Source organism: Typopeltis vanoorti, chromosome 26 (genome assembly GCF_054136105.1).
Source record: "Typopeltis vanoorti isolate ZY-2024b chromosome 26, IOZ_Tvanoo_1.0, whole genome shotgun sequence".
In the NCBI taxonomy this organism is placed as follows: Eukaryota; Metazoa; Arthropoda; class Arachnida; order Uropygi; family Thelyphonidae; genus Typopeltis; species Typopeltis vanoorti.
The window spans coordinates 37,308,057-37,332,092 of record NC_143574.1 but is presented as its reverse complement, the minus strand read 5'-3'; the positions used below and the strand labels follow the sequence as shown (position 1 = coordinate 37,332,092).

General features: G+C 39.5%; 1 protein-coding gene across 1 annotated transcript in view; it reads left to right on the top strand.

Annotated features, from left to right (window-relative positions):
- The window catches only part of LOC150092471 (uncharacterized), a 340,631-nt gene extending 317,761 nt beyond the window's left edge, over positions 1 to 22,870 (top strand). Inside the window, exon 4 of the mRNA XM_090415136.1 lies at positions 22,499 to 22,870. Coding sequence (XP_090271262.1) covers positions 22,499 to 22,684 — 186 coding nt within the window. The 3' untranslated portion in view covers positions 22,685 to 22,870. The remainder of the gene's footprint in view (positions 1 to 22,498) is intronic.
- Positions 22,871 to 24,036: the final 1,166 nt, after the last annotated feature.

Here is a 24,036-nt window from a genome sequence, read left to right as displayed (position 1 = left end):
ATATGGTGTTGTACTGTCTTACCGGGGTAAGGCAGTGCAACACCGGGCAACTCGAAGCAAAGGTGGACCAAGTGAACAACACTCCTATCCCAGTATCTCCCATAATGCAAAACACATCTCCTTGCAGATATGTATAATGTTATGCATTAAGGGATTGGCCACTACCCAGACTAGTTTCAATGTTTATTGAGGTCTCTTCAGTGGGAGCCAGGCCCAGAGGTGGAGATACCAGGCAGAAGCAATAGTGAGGTCATCTCAACCTATAGGAGTTGCCAGAAGGTGTGTCACCTTTTTTTAATAAATTACTCTGGATTTAGAGAAAGATGTTGAAAGTTATTTTTCACTTGGTTAGACTATAATAAATTTAGTTTAATCCTTTATCCAAGTGTGAGCAAACAAAGTTTGCACCTGAAAATATCTTCAGGACTGAATATGGTGTTGTACCACCATACCCGGATAAGGTAGGTGTTGTACTGCCTTACCAGGGTAAGGCAGTACAACACCGAGCAACTCAGAGCAAAGGTGAATCAAGCTAACAACATTCCTATCCCAGTATCTCTCTTAATGCAAAACAGATCTCCTTGTGGATATGTATAATGTTATGCATTAAGGGATTGGCCACTACCCAGACTAGTTTCGACCTTTATTGAGGTCTCTTCAGTGGGAGAAAGGCCCAGAGGTGGAGATACCAGACAGAAGCAATAGCGATCATCTTTACCTATAGGAGTTGCTTCTCTAAATCCACAGATTACTCTGGATTTAGAGAAGGCTCCCACTGAAGAGACCTCAATAAAGGTAAAAACTAGTCTGGGTAGTGGCCAATCCCTTAATGCATAACATTATACATATCTGCAAGGAGATGTGTTTTGCGTTATGGGAGATACTGGGATAGGAGTGTTATTAGCTTGGTCCACCTTTGCTATGAGTTGCCCGGTGTTGTACTGCCTTACCCTGGTAAGGCAGTACAACACCGGGATAAAGGATTAAACTAAATTTATTATAGTCTAACCAAGTGAAAAATAACTTTCAACATCGGCTGTGTGTTTGGACCACGATGGGCAGCTTGCAGTTTACAAAAGGCTCTTGCTGTCTCGAGAAATTAGCAAACTTTATGTAAGCATTTTGCATCAAACGATTAATATAAGAGCTTTTTAAACCGAATTCTCAATTTGGAATTTTTGAAAGATCTAGCATTAATGATTGATATCCTAAAGGAATTATCCTAAAGGAAATATCTGTCAGAAGCACTACAAAGCAGCAATATAAGTATTATAAGGGCTAAATTAGCTCCTTTTTTTTTTTTTTGCTCGACGATACAAGCCCTTTGTTAAAATTTCCATAGCTCACCACTGGATGTGAGTCTGAAAGATTTAAGGTAACAAGTGGTGTACCACAAGGATGAGTGCTTGGTCTGCTGTTATTCAATCTGTACATGAATGACAGTCATGTCGGTGAAAATTTTAAGTGGGGGTGTAAATATAGAAAAAAAACACTTTTTTTCGTAATCAGTAACGAATTTATTAATAAATAAATTTACATATTAAAAATTGCTTTATTAAAAATATTTCATCCTGACCGTGAATAAACATCAATAATAAAAGTTTCGTATCAATAGCAATGACAAGTGCAAATGAATATCGGTGTTAGATCGCAGTGCATTTGTTTCGTGTAATGATAATTAAAAAAATATAATTCTTTTCATATTTTCAACAGTGACATTCATCATAATTCAGCCTTGTATCTATAAGAAATAAATAATATGTTATTTTAACAAAATAAAATAAGATTTACAAAAAAATAGTTCACCACAAACACTTGCCAATAATAAATGTTTCATATCTCACAGAAATAACAAGTGCAAGCATAAGATACACTGCCCAAGTGGCAGTGTATTTAATGACATAATGTGCAATGACAAGCACCAACGAATAGCGGCATTAGATCGCAGTGCATTTGTTCGTGTAACGATAATTAAAAAAATATAATTCTTTTCATATTTTCAACAGTGACACTCATCATAATTCAGCCTTGTATCTATAATAAATAAATAATTATATAAATTATAGTTTCGTATCAATAGCAATGACAAGTGCAAATGAATATCGGCGTTAGATCGCAGTGCATTTGTTTCGTGTAACGATAATTAAAAAAATATAATTCTTTTCATATTTTCAAAAGTGACACTCATCATAATTCAGCCTTGTATCTATAATAAATAAATAATTATATGTTATTTTAACAAAATAAAATAAGATTTACAAAAAATAGTTCACCAAGCACACGCACCAATTATAAACGTTTCATATCTCACAAAAATAAGGTGCACAAGTATACTAAAAATACGCTGCCGTTTGAGCAGTTACAGTTGGGAATGGTGCAATGAGCAATGACAAGCGCAAACGAATATTAGCATTAGATCGCAGTGCATTTGTTTCGTAATCTAAAGTGTTAATCAAACAATTCCAATTATTAACTATTCAATCAATGTCAAAACATAAGCTGTAACCTTTAACATGTTGTACTGCATTTATATAATGTTGTAAGCATTGTTATTATTTATAAACACAAACAAAATTTAATTTTTTCATTTTTTCATTGGGGGTACTGCAGTGCCGCAGTGCTTATGTATGGGCCGCCAGTGATTAATGCTCATGGTTAGGATTTGACAAGTGACTTATAGCTATTTACTGATGATGCAAAGATAGGAAGGGTAATCAGGAATGCTGCTGACATGCTGTACTTGCAGAATGATTTGAATAGGCTGGATTTGTGGGCATGTGAAAATGAGTGTCAGTTCAATGTCAGTAAATGTAAAGTCATTCACTTCAGCATGATTAGATATCTAATGTCATATATTATATTGGTGGGATTATGCTAGAAGAAACTGATGAGGCTAGGGATCTTGGAGTGTTAGTAGATAGCAAGTTGAAATTCAGAGGCCATGTAGCAAGATTGCAAATACAACTCAGAAGATAATTGTAATGCTGAAACAAATACTCACATGTAAAGATAAAGATGTCATTTTGTCTCTTTACAAGGCCTTGTAAAGAGACAAAACAATAGTCCAAGTGAGGTCTTGATAAGACCTCACTTGGACTATTGTTCACAGGTCTGGTCTCCTGGTTTCTGTTATGATTCTGATACATTGGAGAGAGAGAGAGAGAGAGAGAGAGAGAGAGAGAGTGTGTGCAAAAGAGAGTGTTAAAAATGATATCAGGATTATGGAATACTGATTATGAACATAGATTGAGAATTTGTAGACTACAGACACTAGCAAACAAGAGGTGTGATATGATAGAGACTTACAAACTTCTGAAAGGGTCATACAGGATTTCAATTGATGGAATTTTTCAATTTATGGCGGGTAGGGAAAGAACAAGAGGACATCCTTGGAAGTTGAGAATGAAGGGCCACTAAGAAGAGAGGGGGGGTGAGGGCTAGATTTTTCTCTCAAAGGGTGGTGCATGATTGGAATGGATTGCTATTGGATGTTGCAAGTGCAAGCAGTGTGAATGAATTTGAGAATAAGTATGATAGTTGGTGTGTGTGTGTGTGTGTAGTGTGTGGCCTCCCTCGATGAGTCTCTGACTCCCTGGAGGCCTCTCTTAATAATAATAATAATTATAGTAATTTATTTATTATTATTTTTTTTGCATGGCCCTTTCTCTGATTTTAAATAAACATCATCAACTCTTCTTGTTCTACCAGCATGTTTGTTTATCTTTTCCTGCTTCCCCTTGTACTTCCACACACCTTTTCTGCTGTTCTTACATTATTATTATTATTATTATTATTATTAAACAAGACCTCATGGAGTCAAAGACTCATCTAGGAGGTCCTTTTATCTCACACACATCTCATCATACCGGGTCTTAAACACATTCAAACTCCTTGCAGACACCACACTCTCAGGCAAGGCATTCCAATCATTCACAACTCTGCACGAAAAAAACCTGCCTCTCACTCCCCTACTCACACCCTCTTTATACAGTTTCCAGGGATGACCTCTGGTTCTCCCCTGATCTCCCACTATTCGCTGTAGAACTTCTCCACCATTGATCCTATAGCAACCCCTTACCAACTTGTAGGTCTCTATCATATCTCCTCTCTTCCTCCTGTCCACCAGACTCTGCAAATTACATCTTCGCAATCTTTCCTCATACTCGACATTCCAGAGGTTAGAAACTACCTTAGTCACTCTCCTTTGGACCCTTTCCAACATCTCTTCATCCTTCTGAAAACCCGGTGACCAAATCTGGGCACAATAGTCCATGTGTGGCCTAATCAAAGCCTTATACAATGGAACAAGAATCTCCCTACTTCTACACGTCAGTGTCCTCCTCATCATTCCCAGAAGTCTTTGTGTTGTCTTCACAATTTTGGCGATGTGACCCCTAAATTTTAGATCCTTATCCACTATCACTCCCAGATCTCTTATTTCCTCTACTTCCAACAATATATTCTTACCAAGCATAAATTCTGCATCCCATCTTTGTTTTCCAAATTTTAAAACCTTACATTTTGCAACATTGAACTCACATCCCCATTTGCTTGCCCAATTACTCAATTTATTCAAGTCTTCTTGCAAGGCCACAACATCTTCACTACTCTTTATGGTTCGTCCCAACTTTGCATCCTCTGCAAACAACTGAATATCTCCATCCAAATCTTCACCAATATCATTAATATACAAGTTAAATAGTAATGGCCCTAAAACAGATCCCTGAGGCACTCCACTAGTGACTTTCCTTTTCCTGGATATTGCACCCCCATACACAACTTGTTGATACCTATCAGATAGCCAGTCTCCAATCCAATGCACTAATCTAATATCCAACCCCATCTGCTCTAGTTTGACTGTCAACTTATCATGAGGCACTCTATCAAAAGCTTTTGCGAAATCCAAGTATATTACTGTGTATCCTTCTCCTCTGTCCAAGGAAGCAGTCACTTTATTGTAATAAGTAAGTAGATTACTAAAACACGACCTCCCTTTAGCAAATCCATGCTGTCCATCAAAGATTATACCATTGTTGTCAACCCAACTCTGGATTCTAGTTCTCACAAGTTTCTCCAACAACTTAACCACAACACCCGACACACAGATAGGCCTATAGTTTGATGCTTGAGTTCGATCACCTCCTTTATGAAGTGGCACAATCTTGCCCTCCTTCCACTCTTTAGGGACTTGACCAAGTGCAAGACTCGTATTAAAAAAATATGTCAAGGCAGGTGTCAACTCTCTGGCACATTCCTTCAGAATACGCGGTGATATATTATCAAGTCCCACAGCCTTATTTACATCTAGTTTACTCAACTCCCCAAACACCTCTTGCTCACTTACAGTCAGTCTCTCCTCCCCATCATCAACTGCTCTTAATCTCTCCATGAAGTCACATTCACAAGATTGAAAGATCTTTATGAACTGCTCATTAAGTTGGGGGTGGGGGGGGGGGGGGGTGGGGGGGGGGGGGGGTGGGGGGGGGGGGGGGTGGGGGGGGGGGGGGGTGGGGGGGGGGGGGGGTGGGGGGGGGGGGGGGTGGGGGGGGGGGGGGGTGGGGGGGGGGGGGGGTGGGGGGGGGGGGGGGTGGGGGGGGGGGGGGGTGGGGGGGGGGGGGGGTGGGGGGGGGGGGGGGTGGGGGGGGGGGGGGGTGGGGGGGGGGGGGGGTGGGGGGGGGGGGGGGTGGGGGGGGGGGGGGGTGGGGGGGGGGGGGGGTGGGGGGGGGGGGGGGTGGGGGGGGGGGGGGGTGGGGGGGGGGGGGGGTGGGGGGGGGGGGGGGTGGGGGGGGGGGGGGGTGGGGGGGGGGGGGGGTGGGGGGGGGGGGGGGTGGGGGGGGGGGGGGGTGGGGGGGGGGGGGGGTGGGGGGGGGGGGGGGTGGGGGGGGGGGGGGGTGGGGGGGGGGGGGGGTGGGGGGGGGGGGGGGTGGGGGGGGGGGGGATTGTATTAACACTATTTAAGTAATTAAAAATATTAGCTAAATAAGCCATTTTAGCATGCCAAATATTATTCTGTAAACATTTACAAAAGCATCTGTACCTTCATGTTGAAAACAGCCAATAATTCGTTCTAAAATTGTGAATAGCACTTTACCCCTGGATAACCATCTTATTTCTGATAGTGTGGAAGGTGTGAGTGACTGTGGAAGTTTAGAAGATGGTTTTGTATGGGAGAGTGAATTTAGATTAAGAGAGACTGACCTGCAGAGGGAGATAGATGAGTTGAAAGAGGAGGTGGAATGTCTAGTGAATGAGAGCAGAAGTATGAAAGATAAGATTAGGAGAATGGAAGAGATAAATGCAAGGCGAATCAGAGTAGGAGAGAGAGAGAATTTAAGGAGTATGAGTGAGAGGTATGGGGGTGCTAGAAGAGGAGAGAATGGAAACAGTAGAAGAGAGGGAATGAGAGAGAGGTATGGGAATGCTAGCAGACGAGAGGATGGAAACAGTAGGAGAGACGGAATGAGAGAGAGATATGGAAGTGCTAGAAGAGGAGAGAATGGAAACGGTAGGAGAGATGGAATGAGAGAGAGGTATGGGAATGCTAGAAGACGAGCGGATGGAAACAGTAGTAGGAGAGACAATGAGAGAGGGATATGGAAGTGCTAGAAGTGGAGAAAATGGAAACAGTAGGAGAGAGGAAATGAGAGAGATGTATGGGAGTGCTAGAAGAGGAGAGAATGGAAACAGTAGAAGAGAGAGGTATGGGAATGAAAGAAGAGGAGAAAATGGAAACAATAGGAGCAAGGGAATGGTAAGAGGTATAATGTATGGCGACTCAATGATCCGTGGTGTTCAAGATAGGATGCGTGAGGAGTGTTTGCCAGGAGGAACAATAGAAAGGGTGGCTGTGGCAATTAAGAGAGGTGAAAGGGTGGATGAGATGATTGTGATGGTAGGAACGAATGACTTGAGTGGTAATGTAAGTCAGGTAGCGAGAGATATGAGATTTTTGCTTGAGACTGTACGGAAGAAGACAGAGAGAGGAAAAATAGTGTGCATGTTGCCTAGGTATGATAATGATGAGCTGAGCAGAAGAGCGGTGATATTGAATGGCATAATAGCGAGAATGTGTGACAAGAGAGGACTGGTATATGTGGATGCTTGGAGTGCGTTTGAGGAAAGAGAGGAGTTGTATGCGAGAGACCGTTTACATTTGAATGAGGAAGGAAGTAGGCATCTGGAGAGATTGCTGTTCTGAACGAGTCAGTGTGTCCCAGGGAGGATGATAGCAGGGGTGGCCTTTTGTGGGAATGGATACTTGGGAGAAGGGAGACAATGTCAGGTAACACTGAGCCCAGTGGAGTCTAGAAGGGATAAGGCTGGGTATAGAAACAGTGGCATTTATATGCTGTATACTAATGCCAGGAGTATCCGGAATAAGGGAGAGGAATTGGTGGCGCAGATAGCATCAGCCTGGCCAAAAATTATTGCGATCACTGAGACGTGGTTGACAGAAGGGGATATAAAAACAGCAATAGAAGTCGCTGGGTATAGCATTTTTCATCAGGATAGGAGGGGAAAGCGTGGTGGTGGGGTGCTGCTTATGATAAGTGATGACCTATGTCCTCTAAGAGTGGAGAATTTGGAAGGAAGTGAGACAAATGATTTTGAGAGCGTATGGTGTGAGGTAGAGGTAGGCAAGACAGGATATTTAGTGGGGTGTTGCTACAGACCCAGGAGCACAGAGGATGGGGACCAGGAGATGTTTAGACAGCTAAGTTTGGCAAGTGCAAGAAGAATGACTGTTATGGGAGATTTTAACTTCAGTAGTATAAATTGGAGAGAGGAAGATGCATGTAACAATAGGGGAATGAAATTTCTAGAATTCTTGAGGGACAAATGTCTCAGGTAACATGTAACAGAGGGAACAAGAGGTTCAAAAATTTTGGATTTGGTTATAGCATCAGAAGAGTTGATAATAACTGAGTTGACGTCTCTCCCACCAGTTGGAGAGAGTGACCATATGGTGTTGACATGTAAAATGAATAGACATGCAGGAGTATCAAAGAGACAGGAACTTATGTGGAATTATAAGGCAGGTGATTATAATAGTCTTAGACGTCAACTTCGGGAAGTTTCATGGAGGGAGGAATTGGAAGGCCGGGATATCACCAGTGCGTGGGAAATTGTGAAAGAATATTTGTTATCAGCAATGGTAAGTTGTATACCACGAGTGAAGAAGAGGGCGCAATTTGGAGTAAAGTGGATGACAAACAATATTAAACAGGAATTGCATGCAAAAAAGAGGCTATGGAAGAGATATAAGGAGACAGGTGAAGAGATGCATGAGGAATATAAGACACAGGCCAGAAGAGTGACTCGTGTGGTAAGGAAAGCGAAACTGGAATATGAGAGGAGATTGGCCCTAAGATCCAAAGAAAATCCTAGGGAATTTTTTAGCTATGTGGCCAGTAGGAGGAGAAATGACTGTGGAAGAATGATATTGTGGGATAAAAATGGGAATAGAGTGACTGATGCAGAGGACATAGTGGAATTGTTCAATGAACACTTTATTGGAGTATTTCATCTTAGAGGAGTCAGTTTTAATGCTAGAGGGATAGGACTGGTACGAGGTCTGGAGGTACAGGAGGAGAGTTTGTTTCAGATACTGAGTACTCTGGATGTTAGTAAAGCTGTGGGACTGGATGGTATTTCGCCACGAGTTTTGAGAGAATGTGCTAGCGAATTGACAATACCTTTAACGTAGCTTTACAATGAAAGTCTGGCTTTGGCAAAGGTGCCCAGGGAATGGAAGGAAGGTAAGATAGTGCCATTGCATGTGGGTGGTAACAGACTGGAAGTGTCTAATTATAGGCCAGTCTGTGTGTCATCAGTAGTTGTTAAGATCTTGGAGAAAGTAGTGAGGGACCGTGTACAGCATTGGGCAGATGAGGGTAATGTTATCTGTGAGAATCAACATGGATTTGTGAAAGGACGCTCTTGTTTTAGCAATATGCAAGCCTTTTATAATAAAGTTACAAGAGCATTAGATGAGGGAAAGGCATATACTGCAATTTTCTTAGACTTGGCGAAGGCATTTGACAGGGTGCCACATGATAAGCTGATATTTAAGTTGCAGCACATGGGTCTGGATGTCAGATTGGTCAACTGGATTCAGGATTGGCTGTCTGATAGGTATCTGAGAGTTGTGTATGGTGGAGCAGTTTCCAGGAGGCAGAGGGTTACAAGTGGGGTCCCACAGGGCTCAGTACTAGGACCTATATTGTTTACCCTTTATATCAGTGACATAGCCAGTGGATTGCAGGGGATATTCAGTTGTTTGCAGATGATGCAAAGCTGGGAAGGATTATTAGTAATAGCGCAGATGTGGTAGCCCTGCAAGAGGATTTAAATAAGCTAGATAGATGGGCAAAATGAATGGGGGTGTCAGTTTAATGCAGCAAAATGTAAGGTCTTGAGGTTTGGGAAACATCGATGGGATGCTGCATACTCTAAGTGAGGAGTTATACTGGAGGAAGTAGGGGGAGACAAGAGATCTGGGGTTGATGATTGATAGAAACCTGAAGTTTAGGGGACATATTGCAAAGGTGGTGAAGGGTAACAAAGAGGATTGCTGCTATTATGAGAAGGACATTGACCTGCAGAGATAAGAGGGTTATCATTCCGTTGTATAAGTCTCTGATCAGAACACACTTGGACTATTGTTCTCAGATTTGGTCCCCCAGGATTTGAAGGGAATAAATTAACTGTGGAAAGGATACAAAGACGGATGACAAAGATGGTTTCAGGACTGTACAAGGATAGTTATGAGGATCGGCTGAGAGAATATGGACTGCAGAGTTTGGTGGATAGAAGAAGGAGAGGTGATATGATTGAGACTTTTAAACTGTTGAGAGGTGGTTACAGGGTTGACACTGGGGAGTTCTTTCGCTTGGTTGATCAGCGGGAAGGAGTGATGACAAGAGGCCATCCCTGGAAGTTACGAAAGGAAACTGTGAGCAAGAGGGTAAGGAGTGGTTTCTTTGTGTGGAGGGTGGTTGAGCCGTGGAATGCATTGCCTGATGGAGTGGTGGGAGCGAGAACGGTCAGTGAGTTTAAAGAGTGGTATGATAAACTTTGTGTTTCTCAGGGGGGGGGGCTTCCCCTCGATGAGTCTTGACAGACTTTATGTCTTAGGAAGGACCTCCCTCGATGAGTCTTTTGACTCCTTGGAGGCCTGAATAATAATAATAATAATAATTTCAGTGTACAAAAGCGACGATTCATTCCTGGCTTCCATAGATATTCAGTTTTTTAAAATGGAGTGTTTTTATAGTTTTCAACTTGATGTAATTTACCATATTTACAACTTGGTCTAGTACGTGTTTTAATATTGGCGGTAATGTTTTTGAAACTAGATATTAGTGCATAGATATAATATATTCTGCAAACACATGACCTATAAATGATATTCTATTGGTTTAGTAATCAATGTGCATGGCAGGCTTTCAGAATAGCCAAGATGTCACATTATGCTCAGAACGGTGTAATGTGACATCTTTAACCTGCGGAGCACTTGTAACCAGTTAGCGGAACAAAAGTGTTCCGTGGAAAACTGGTTAAGAACCACTGATCTAGAGACTCTAATCCCATAGCATTACCAGCAGGTTAGTAGTTAGTGATAACAAGTAAGAAAACACAATATAACAACATTAGTAAATATTATTAAGCAAAAACTCAATATAACAAGTAAACTAGCAAATCAAATACAAAAATCCTGTCACAATCCAAAAACAGCCAGACACCAGTGGGAGCCAGACTCAGAAGTGGTGACACTAAGGCAGAAGCAACAGAGAAGTCATATTTACCTATATGAGTGGAGAAAAGGTGTACCACCTTATTATTAAATTACTCTGGATATAGAGAAAGATTTTGGAATTTTTTTTCCACTTGGTCAGACTATAATAAATTTAGTTTAATCCTTTATCCAAGTGTAAGCAAACAAAGTTTGCCCCTCAAGTATCTTCAGGACTGAGTCAACTCGTGGTAAAGATGGACCAAGCTCTCATCATTCCTTGTCTTAGTATCTCCCATAATGCAAAGCACATCTACTTGCGGATATGTATAATGCTTTGCATTAAGGGAAGGACCACGAGTTTCCTCAGTCCTGAAGATACTTCATGCGCAAACTTTGTTTGCTTACACTTGGATAAAGGATTAAACTAAATGTATTATAGTCTAACCAAGTGAAAAAAACACTACCAACATCTTTCTCTAAATCCAGAGTAATTTAATAATAAGGTGGTACACATTTTGGCAACTCGTATAGGTAAATATGACTTCTCCATTGCTTCTGCCTTAGTATCACCATCTCTGGGTCTGGCTCCCACTGACAAGACCTCAACAGAGGTCAAAACCAGTTTGAAGCTTGGGTGATGAATGGCAATGCTGTAGCCCATGAAGTTAACTGAGGCATGGCTGTTGCTGTTACCCCTTAGATGACATATGAGTAAATGAGCGGCTCTGCTTGGCGTTGGGGTGAGCCTGCCACGGTGTAGAGCCAACCGGTTCTGAGAGTTTCCATTTTTAAAATTATGGATTCTACAGCCTTGTTAAAATAACTCTTTTTATTATCCCGACGTTTCGATCTTCATATCAAGATCGTCATATTGAAGACTTAATGGATTGATATCAAGATCATCATCTGGAGCATACATAAATATACAAGACAAGCTGCATTACATTTCAAACTGTAAGCTAGAGAAACAATGATTTGATCACATGCTACTCACTGGCATGACCTTTAGTGAAAAAAAAAATTACATCAAACTAGATTTAATTTATGATTACATGAATAAACATTCTTGCTTACAGATGGTTTTCCTTCCAGTAACGTGATGTCCTATTTCTATTATTACATTTCTGATCATGCCCTGAACACCTTACATAGAATTGACTGGAAAAGTCAATTCTATGTAAGGTGTAAAGTCAATTCACACCAAAACATGGTATGAATGCAAATTTAAGGAAGCTTGTGAGATCGTTATCAACCACTGCGATCTGAACAATAATGATGGTCTAAAAATCCCATACATATACAAGGCATATATTCGTCCCACGAATCTATCCTCTCTAAGAACAACTATAAACAGGACTGTAGAAAATCCAGGATCCTAAATCTAAAATAACTTTAATACTAAAAAATAGGACATCACTGTTAAAGAAAAAAATCTATAAGAAAGAATGTTTATTCATGTTGTAATTTATATATTTTTTTTAAATCAAAAATAACAATTGTAATAATAGAAATAGGACATCACTGTTACTAGAAGGAAAACCATTTGTAAGCAAAAATGTTTATTCATGTAATTATAAATTAAATCTAGCTTGATGTAATTTTTTTTTTTTTTTTCACTAGAGGTCATGCCAGTGAGTAGCATGTGATCAAATCATTGTTTCTCTAGCTTACAGTTTGAAATGTAATGCAGCTTGTCCTGTATATTTATGTATGCTCCAGATGATAATCTTGATATGAAAATCGAAATATCGGGATAATAAAAAGAGTTATTTTAACACGGTTGTAAAATCCATAATTTCAAAAATGAATGCTGATCACTGTGTAACACTAAAAGAAAGGTTCTGAAAGATCTTCTCAGTGGCAGTGTGAGCCTGTTACTGAGGGGAACAACGCTGAGTTTTTGGAGTTTGACCTGTACGTGAACATTCAAAAAGTTCGAAACCAGTCTGGGTAGTGGCCCTTCCCTTAATGCATAGTATTATACATGTCCACAAGGAGATGTGCTTTGAATTATGGGAGATACTAAGACAAGGAGTGATGAGAGCTTGGTCCACCTTTACCATGAGTTACCTCAGTCCTGAAGATACTTTAGGCACAAACTTTGTTTGCTTACACTTGGTTAAAGGATTAAACTAAATTTATTATCTTTGTAAGGCTATCAGAAAAAAAAGAGGCCTGATACTTCGATGTAAAAATCAATGAATGATTCATCATGATAATGTGCTTGCACACACATCATTACTAATCCATCAATTTTTAGCAAAGTATGAAATAACAGTTTGTTCCACAGGCTTACTTGACTGATTCCACACCAGCAAACTTACTTTTATTCCCTCAAATTGAATTGACTTTGAAAGCCCTATGTTTTGAGCTGATTGACTCAATAAAGAAAAAAATCGTTAGGGGTACTGTGCATTATCCTGAAAGAAGTATTCCAGAAATATTTCAAAGGTATGAAGAAAGGCTGGCAGTAGTGTATACAAAGTAGAGGAAATTACTTTAAAGGTGACAAAGCCAAATGGTTTCTAAGTTAAACAGAAAAATTTTTATTTAAAAATTTCAGGAATTTCCTGGGCAAACCTCATAAAGAGAAATAGTAACCTACTTGTCTCTACTTATAAAAGCATTCTTCATTAACCAAGTAATTTGATGACCTGCTTTAGCCACTTTTGTTATATGTCCTCTAAACTTTAACTCCCTATCCACTAACACCCCCAGATTCCCTGTCTTCGGCCATTTCTTGGAGTACAGTTCCATCAACATGGTACGCAGATGGTTATCTTTTCACTTCAAAATGCAAAGCCTTACAATTTGCACATTATGACCATTTATGTAATGTGGCCCCTGAATGACCAGACATTCAGGGGCCACATTACACAAATTGTGATGACGTCACATCGGATAATGGCAATGATGCTGAGGACCCTGACATGCATAAATAGAGAGGTTATGATGCCATTGTATAAGGCTTTGATAAGGCCTCACATGGATTATTGTGCACAGATTTGGTCGCCGGGTTTACTTGTTGATGAGGATATTTAAAGGAAGCAGAGGAGATGAGAGATATAGGTGGAAATGACCTAAAATTGAGGGACCACATTGCACAAGTTGTAACAACGTCACATTGGATAATGGCAATGATGTGACGTTGTCACAACCTGTGCAGTGTGGCCAGACATGCCACATTGAGAACTAGAGAGGTTATGATGCCATTGTATAATGCCTCATATGGATTATTGTGTACAGATTTGGTCTCCAGGTTTACTTGGTGGTGATGAAGATATATTGGAAAGGGTCCAGCAAAGATTCAGAAAGGTGGTCAATCGTCTTTGGTACGATGACAGATTGAGAGAATGTAAGTTGCTGAGCTCATGAATAGGAGGAAGAGGGGGAGGATATGATTGAGACATATAAACTAGTCAGAGGTTGTTATCAGGTTGACGTGGAAGAGATTTTTCATAGAATGGGAGAGGAGAGGGCAGAACAAGGGACCACCTCTGGAAACTGTATAAGGAGGATGTGAGCAGAGGAGTGAAGAGTAGGTTCTTTGCATGGAGAGTGGTTGGTGAATGGAATGCATTTCCTGACTGAGTGTGTTGTGAGCAGGGGCGGGCCAGTAGTGTCCGGCGCCTGTGTGCAAAACTTTGGTTAGCACCCCTATACCCAGTGGCATGCCAGTAGTGTCCGGTGCATGTGTGCAAAACTTTGGTTAGCACCCCTATACCCAGTGGCATGCCAGTAGTGTCCAGCGACTGTGTGCAAAACTTTAGTTGGCATCCCTATCCCCACCCCTCCAATAAAAAAAATCACTGTAAAAAAAAACGTTTTTTTTTTTAGTATTTCCTGCTCTTTCGTGCCTTTACTATCCTGGCGCCTGTGTGCATCGCACACATTGCACATATGGCCGGCTCGCCCCTGGTTGTGAGTGTAGACACATTAAACAGTTTAAAGCACAGTTGGATGAGAAATGTGTGCAATGGTGTGTACCTCCCACAATGAGTCTCTGACTTCGTGGAGGTCAGATATTAATGATAGTAATAATAATAATGGTGAACTCAGGGAAAAGATAATATTTGCAGACTTCAGCTGACTAATAAGAGAAACTTTTCAAATATTTCATATAATGAGAACAACCACTAAAATGGGATGTGTCTTATGTGGTGACCAATCCTATAGGATGAGAGGAGGACACTTCCTAACACTGGTTCTTCCCACTCTGAAAAGTACTACAAGGTAATGCAATGTGTGTGTTTAAATACCTCATTTAAAGGGAAGGCAGGGAAACATGAAAAATATTTGACTCCCTCTGTGTATACCTCTTGTTTCAAAATATCATATAATTTCTAAACTGTAAAAAAGTATGAATCAAATGATTCAGAATGTTCAGTATTGTATGAAAAATAATGAGCAATTTTTCAGTAAAACATAGTTTATACACAGTTTTTGCTTACTTGAATAGAAATGAAAATAATCTAATGCTTTACATGGGATTTTGTAATGTAAAAGAAAAAAAGTCAGCAAATAGAGTTTGGGCAGCTTATATATTCTTAGCAGTGAAAGGATTAATTCATACATTTGTGTATGTTTGCCAAAAAGAGTGGTCATGTAGTAATTGATCCTCACAAAGTTGTTTATAGTTATTATTATTATTATTGCACACTCCATGGAGTCAGCACACTCATCATGGGTGGTTGATTCAACTAACAACATATTTATCATACCAAATCTTAAAATCCTTAACACTCCTTGCATTAACAACACATTCTTCATAGTGAATAATTTATGGAGATACAAATCATGTGCTGGAATAATTACTTTACTTATAATCAAGAAAATAATATTCATGTGTTATGTCTCCATAAATTCTTCACTATGAATGCTGACCACCGTGTAACCTTAAAAGAAATAACACATTCTGGTAATGCATTCGATTCACTCACATTTCTCCTTGTAAAATAATCTACTCCTCATACACCTCTTCACCACATTTTTACCTAACTTCCAGGGATGGCCTCTGGTTCTTCCCCTCTTGCTTTCTACTCTTTTTATAATCCCATCTGGATGAATCCAGTAAATCCTATCACTAACTTAAATGTCTCCATCTATCATATCACCTCTCTTCCTCCTATCCACCAAACTCTGCAATCCACATTTCTTCAACCTCTCTCATAGCCAGCATTCCAAAGTCCTGATATTGTCTTAGTCATTCATTTCTGGACCCTCTCCAATGTTTCTACATCACACTGAAAATGTTACTTGTCCATGTTTTACCTCATTGAAAAACAAATAAACTTATTTATCGTTGTTATTATTATCACTATTATTAACATCCAACTTCCACAGAAGCAGAAACTCTCACAGAAGGTACACACTATCACACACAAAGTACATGAGACTGTGCCTTAAAATCATTCAGTGTGTGTCTACATTCACAAAAGCACAAGCATTGCATTCTACTCACCAACAAACAACCTGATCGTGACTTCTTGCAAACACCCTCTTTATAGATCACCTTTTGTTCAATCCCCTCTTCCATTCTATGAAATATTTCTTCCATGTTGCCTGATAACACCTAACCAACTTATATGTCTCAATCATATTTGCAGCTGCAATAAGAGAAATCAGTGAACCAAATCTGTGCACAATAATCCATATGAGGCCTCATCAAGATCTTGCACAATTATTATTATTATTATTATTATTATTATACCCTCCATGGAGTCGACAGACTAATCATGGGAGGTTCATTCAACTGACAACATCATATAGAATCTTAAAATCCTTAACACTCCTTGCATCAACTACACATTCTGGAAATGTGTTCCATTCACTGACAATTCTCCATGTAAAAAATCTGATCCTCACACTCCTCTTTACCATACTTCTACATAACTTCAGGAATGACCTCTGGTTCTTCCCTTCTCACCTTCTACTCTTTCTGTAATCCCCTCTGGATTAATCTGATACTCTCACTAACTTAAATGTCTCTATCATATCAGTTGTTTCCCTCCTATCCACCAAACTCTGCAATCCACATTTCTTCAATCACTCTCCATAGCCAGCATTCCAAACACCTGATATTGTCTTAGTCACTCATCTCTTGATCCTCTCCAGTGTCTCCACATCACACTGAAAACCAGATCACCAGATCTGAGCACAATAGTCCAAGTGTGGTCTGACCAGTGTCTTATACAGTGGCACAACCATTTCCTTAGCCTTGCATGTTAGGGTACTTCTTATCATAGCAGCACTACAATGTGCAACCTTTGCAATCCTAGCAATATGCCTTCTAAACTTCATTCTACTGTCAACCATCACTCCCAAAATCTCTAATCATCTATTTCATGCAGTACAGCACCATCAATATAGTACACAGCCTTATATTTCTGCATTCCAAAATGCAGCACCTTACACATCTTGATATTAAAACTACAACCTCACTCTTTTGTCCAAGGAAAAAGTCTGTTCAAATCTTCCTGAAGGGATTTATCAACAGCAGTGCTACTTATAATTCTTCCCAACTTGGCATCATCAGCAAATAACTGAAGATCCCCAGTCAGTTCACAAGATATATCATTTACAAACAAGCTAAACAGCAGATGCCTGTTCCTATTCTCTCCTCTTCCTGGGGCACACCACTGGTTACCTTCCTTTTTTGACATACTGCTCCATCATACACACCTGCCTATATCATTCAGAGAGCCAATCTTAAACTCTCTATTTCTGAATACTAAGGTCCTCACACACATCATAGCCATTATCTGATGTGACAACTTTACAACTTGTGCAATATGGTCCTTGAATTTCAGGTTCTTGTTCACCACTACTCAGAGATCTCTCATCTCTCCTACTTCTTTTATTTTCCCCTCCATGTGTATACTTTGCATCCTGTCATTGCTTAAATTTCAAAACTTTACACTTTGCTACATTCAATTGACCATTTCACTTTCCAGCCCATTCATATTGGCTAAGCATATTGGTGGACATAACACAATTCCTGATACAGGTTTCGGCAAGAGAGAAAATCATAGTCTCCATCAATTAGTATATCATAAGTACTTAACACACTGTCATGGATGAATTACAGACCATGTGGTCAACATTCCTGTAATGCCACAAGTTACACACTTAATTCTCTTTCATGGTTATGCCATGGTGTCAAGATTAACAGTGATGTCACATCTGGTTTTGTGCTTTGCACCATCTTAAGGATGATAGAGCTAAGAAAAACAAGTATAGAAAGTTTTTGCTTGAATTGCTATTTAGCTAGCTTAAATGTAATTCATTTTATGACAATGCAGGACAGAAAATAGTATAAAAACATTCCAGGTAAATTATGATTGAAGTCCACTGTCATTTCATACTAAATAACCATACCTGTTCAAGTCTGTCTGTAAGCCAACATTTGCTTGACTAAACATTTTTCTCCCAAATTCTGCATCATTTGGAAACAGTTGTATATCACCAGTTAAAGCTGTCTCGATGTCATTAATATACAAGTTGAACAACTGGCCCAACACAGACCCTGTAGCACACCTTATTAAGATGAAGTCCACTTAATCTTAGCGAACTTCCTCTTTTGAGATATTACATCCACCAGATACAACTTACTGATGCCTATCTGATAGATGGTCAGCAATTCAACACACTACTCTGTTATCCAATCCTACCTGTTTCAATTTATTTAACTGCTTGTCATGTGGCAGTCTATAAAAAGCTTTTGAAAAATCTAAGTATACCACTGTACATGCATCCCTTGTCCAATGCATTCATCTCCTAATTATAATAGATAAGTTGGTAAAACATGATCTCTTTAAGAAACCGATGCTGACAATCACAGAGAATACTGCTGTTATCAATCCATTTCTGTATCCTAGTTCTCTCCAATACCTTAACCACAATTCCAGATATGCAGATTGGACTAAAATTTGGCTACAGCTTTCTCACTATTACTGTCACTGCCTTCCAAAGCCCCCACTCTTAGAGAATATAAGTCATCACTTAACATAAGCAGGACTCCACCACCAGCTTTCCCTTCCCATCCTGACGAAAAATGCTGTATCCTGCTACTTCTATTCCTGTCATTATATCCTCTTCTATCAACCACATCTCAGTGATCTGAATAATCTTTGTCCAGACTGATGCTATCAGTACCTCCAATTCCTCTCCTTTATTCCAGATACTCCTGGCATTAGTATAAAGGATAAATTGCCACTGTTTCTCTACCTATCATTATCCTCCTCTAGACTCCACTGGGCTCAGCATTACCTGATATCATTCCCCTTCCTCTAAGCATCCATTCCCACAAGAGGCCACCCCTGCTACCATCCACCCTGGGTATTCTAGTTTCCCTACATTGACAGACTGACTCGTTCAGAAAACAGCACTCTCTAGATGGCTATGTCTTTCCTCATTCAAATGCAAGTGGTCTCTCGCATACAGTTCCTTTCTGTCCTCAAATGCCCTCCAATCATCACATATTCCAATCCTCTCTTTTGACACATTCTAGCTATTATGTTATTCAATATTACTGCTCTTCTGCTCAGCTCTTCACTAGCATACCTGGGCAACATGCACACTATGGTTCCTCTTTGCATTTTCTTTTGTAGAACCTCAAGCAAGAATCTCATATCTCTCACTGCCTAATTTACATTGCCTCTCAAGTCATTCGTGCCCACCATCATGATCGCCTCATCCACCCTTTCACACTGCTTAATTGCCATAGTCACTCTTTCTATCGTTCCTCCAGGCAAACACGCCTCATGCATCCTATTTTGCACACCACGGATCATTGAGTCTCCATACATCACACCTCTTACCACCCTGTTCCTCGATTGCTCACCTGCATCCCTCACTCTCTCTCTCTTCTCTTACACTTTCTCTCTGTGTTCCCCTACTTACCTGCCTTCCTAACATCACTCTATCCCTGGTTTCAGGGGTCCTTCACATTCTCTCCTACTGTTTCCATTCTCTCATCTTCTATTATTCCTATAACTCTCTCTCATTCTTTGTCTTCCATGACCCTATTCACTCCTCTTCTATCATTCCCATAGCTCTCTCTCTCATTCTCCCTCTTCTACTGTTCCTATTCGCTTCTCTTCTATCACTCCCATAACTCTCTCTCATTCCCTCTCTTCCAATGATCCTTTCTCTCCTCTTTTATCATTCCCATAGCTCTCTCTCTCTCATTCCCTCTCTTCTACTGTTCCTATTCTCTCCTCTTCTATCATTCCCATAACATTCTCTTACTCCTACTCTGATTCGCCTTCCATTCATCTCTTCTATTTGTCTATTCTCATCTTTCACACTTCTCATCACATTCCCGAGACATTCCACCTGCTCTTTCAGCTCATCTATCTCTCTCTGGAAGTCAGCCACTCTTGTTTGACATTCATCCTCCCAGTTGAGACCATCTTTAAAAACTTCACAATCATTCAACCTATCCACACTCCCCACTCTCATTTTTTCATTCATATTTCCCTCGCTATTCTCGCCCTCTATCATACCGCTCGTCTCTCTACATGGAGAATCTCTCGCCTCTGGCTCAACAAGGTCAGTTATAGTCCTCTCTAACTCACAAGTTCCTCCTGTTGTCTTCATTTTGCTCATATACATATTTCCCTTTGCAATGGGAAGTAGTAAATAAAAGGGTAAAAAGAAATTTTTTTTTTGCATAGAGCAAGCAAGTAAGCCAGCAAAGGTTGGTCGATTAGTAGAGCCTCTGCTTCTAATGGCTTGCAAAAAGTTAAGCAAGTTTGAGTGCAGTTAGTAGTTGGAAGGGGTCAATCGTTCGATGCTGCTGGCACACTCTCCCTTGATGAGTCATTGGACTCCCTGGAGGTGTCACATAGTAATAATAATAGAGAATGGTAGGAGTATGAATGCATTGTCTGAGTGGGTGGTTGAAAGTGCAAACAGTCTCTGAGTTCAAGGAGTGGTATGATAGAATGTGTTGACTAGCGTTGACCTTCCACAACGAGTCTTGTGATTCCCAAGAAAACAATAATAATAAATTTCATAATGTCATATGATTTACAACATATTAGCAGAGCAGCATAATTAGAAGCATTTTCAAACATATTCCATATGTTCTTGCTGCTAGTCTATTTATAATCTGAAAAAAATTGAATATTCATTATGGAAAATTTAAACTAATATTTATCGTTTTATATTTATCCTATAAACCTATAATCCTAGCAAAGTCTTAATGCATTTGGAAGGATAATGTGATACATGCTTTTATTTGGAAAGAATCAAATTTGAATTATATCTACATGCAAGGAATCTTAATAAGGAATTTTCATCTGAGGTGAGTTAGTGATGATGGATTCCTGAATTGATGTTGGTGTATTGAGCTAATGCTTATCAAAAGTGTTGGATGTGTATCATTTTTTTAAATAAATGATATTTATCAGAAGCAGCCTCGTGAATACCAAATTTCTGAAGTATTTATTGTTAAGATGAATCATGTTTACTCTTACTGATAACCAGTTCACAGTGCTATGTCATCTTAAGTGATAGACAAACTTCACCGACTGGATGTGAGATCCACCAACTTACTGATAGTCTAAAGTGCCTTGAAAATAAGCTCCATTTGTACTTGAGAACAGAATTTTCAGAAATCAACTCTTAGCACCCATAGAACTAATGTATGGTAAGCTTGGGGTAGATTATCATAAGGAAAAAAAATCAAAAAGCCAGTGATATAATATTGTCTTATAATTGCTTAATACACAAATTCCTATCATTGAGAATACAGGGATTATTGTTTCAGGCAGCCCAGAAATCATAGAATATGTATCATACAGATATATTGTCTGTGATAAGTTAATATATAATACTGTGTTATTAATATTATTATACAACACTTCCACAAATTCCAGGTCTCATCACAAAAGGTTACACTACATCCCTACATAATCCACCACCTACACCACATAATCCACAGTCTGCATCATCAAAATGCTCATACCCAGAGCCATTCCATGGGTTTGCACTGCCTGGGTGCAAACTTTTTGAACCCCCATCCATTAAATATTAAAAGATCCCAAAGTACAATAACATGTTACGTTACTGCCCCTAAATTGTGCCGCCTGGTTCTTGTCTCCTTTACACCCTGCTACGGAATGGCCTGCGCAACTCTCCCCCCCCCTTTACAAGGACTGATATTAATAATCCACCTGATACAATGTTTGTATAATTAGTGTGCATCAAAATGCACATGGATGCAAAATTCGCCTGGGTGCAAAATTTTTGTTCCCACCCCCTTCCATTAAATATTAAAAGATCCCGAAAGTACAATAACATGTTACGTTACTGCCCCTAAATTCTGCCACCTGGTTCATGCATCCTTTGCATACCCCGGTACGGAACAACCTAGGCATATCTCCTCCCCTCCCCCTTACAAGGTCTGATGTTAATAATACACCTGATACAATGTTTGTGATTGTTGTATTCTCTAAGCACTTTATCATCAAGCCTGCAAAAAAAAAAAACTCACTATCTTCTAAGACCAGTTAACTAACATTGAATTGAAAAAGTCCATGTATGGATTTCTCACATCGCGAGAATCAAATGGAAGTCTTTTCCGATCAAAGGCCTTGTCCCATCATTCTAACTGTGGATGACTGAATTTTCTTTTTGTTTTTGTATTATCTGTTTAATTTTGGTATTTATATATACCTTTATAATTGCTATACTGATAGAATTTTATTTATCATTCTCTACATGCACATTTTATATTATCAATCTTTGTTTCAGCAAATTGAGATCCTGAGTTACATTGGTGGATATATTGGAATATGGTTAGGCGTCTCTCTTGTAACTATGTTTGATTTAGGGGTAGCTATTTCAGATGCAATTTTTCAAAAGCTATCCTTAAGAAGAAGAAGAAATAATAAAAATCTAGATCACAGTACTAAACAACATTTAGTCTCTAATATTTAAATATTGTTTATTAATGTCTATGGAATGTAAAATAAATTAGCTTGATGTCTTGCATTAACACAGCTGTTTTTCAGATATCACATTACATTTGGCATGATTATTTAACTCAAAACTACTTTAAGACTTTTCTGAAAAATAATGTTGATATTCTTATATTTTCAAACAAGCAATGTATGTCTATAGTTCAATAAAGCAATGATATCTTTGAAAAAATAAATAATAAAATATATATATATATTTAAGCATCACAAAAATGTTACCAGCCCACGTGCTTTTTTTCACAGTTATTGAATGTCTCATGATCTGTTAATCCAAATAATAAGGCTTCTCAAAGGATTGATAACCTAAGGAGAGCTTGCAAGAATGGAGATTTAAGAATCATACTTAAAGTAATAAAATCTTGTAAAAGGAATAAATTATCAATATTAAGCAAGCCACTCAGCTCATTTAAAATTTTTCTTAGTTTTATATTTCCCAGCATTATCAAAATGCAAATCTATATTCTTTCCAGCAAACATATTGTGTGTATCAAAAGCAAACTGTTGTCTCTTCCCAGAGTTGTTGGGTGCAACTTGTTGGGTTGTATTGGAAATTTTGGTTAAAGCCAAAATTCAAGAATGGGTGCATCAGGATATGATACTCTATAGAGGTCAACATGGTTTAGTTAAAGGTAGTCCTGCCTTAGCAATCTATTAACTTTTCATAGTAGAATGACATCTGAGTTGGACAAAGGAACTGGCTACACAGTGGTACTTCTGGATTTTGCTAAGGCTTCTGACAGGATACCCCATGGAATACTGTTGTGCAAATTGGAGAAGATGGGAATAGATACTAAATTGGTGATATGGATAGGAGAATGGCTCAGGAAGAATTACCAGAAGGTGGTGTATGGAGCCGAGTCCAGGATGAAGCAGGTGACCAGTGGTGTACCTCAGGGATCTGTGCTTGGGCCATTATTGTTTAATTTGTATATAAATGGTATAGGAAGTGGCTTACAGGGAGATATTCAGTTGTTTGCTAATGATACAAAGTTGGGTACCGCAATAAAAAATATAGTGATGGAAGAACAAGAGGTCATCCCTGGAAATTAAAGAAGAGTGTGGTTAACAAGGGTGTGAGAACAACGTCTTTTGCCTGGAGGGTGGTGAATGAGTGGAATTCATTGCCTGACTCAGTTGTGAGCTCTTCATCTGGAAATGAATTCAAGAAGATATTGTTTTGCTAGTTTGGGTCTACCGCGATGAGTCTACTGACTCCATGGAGATACCCATAATAATAATAACTTCTGCCCTTCCATGATTCCCTGTCTTTCTCTCTCTCTCACACACACACACATATTGTAACATTCTCAA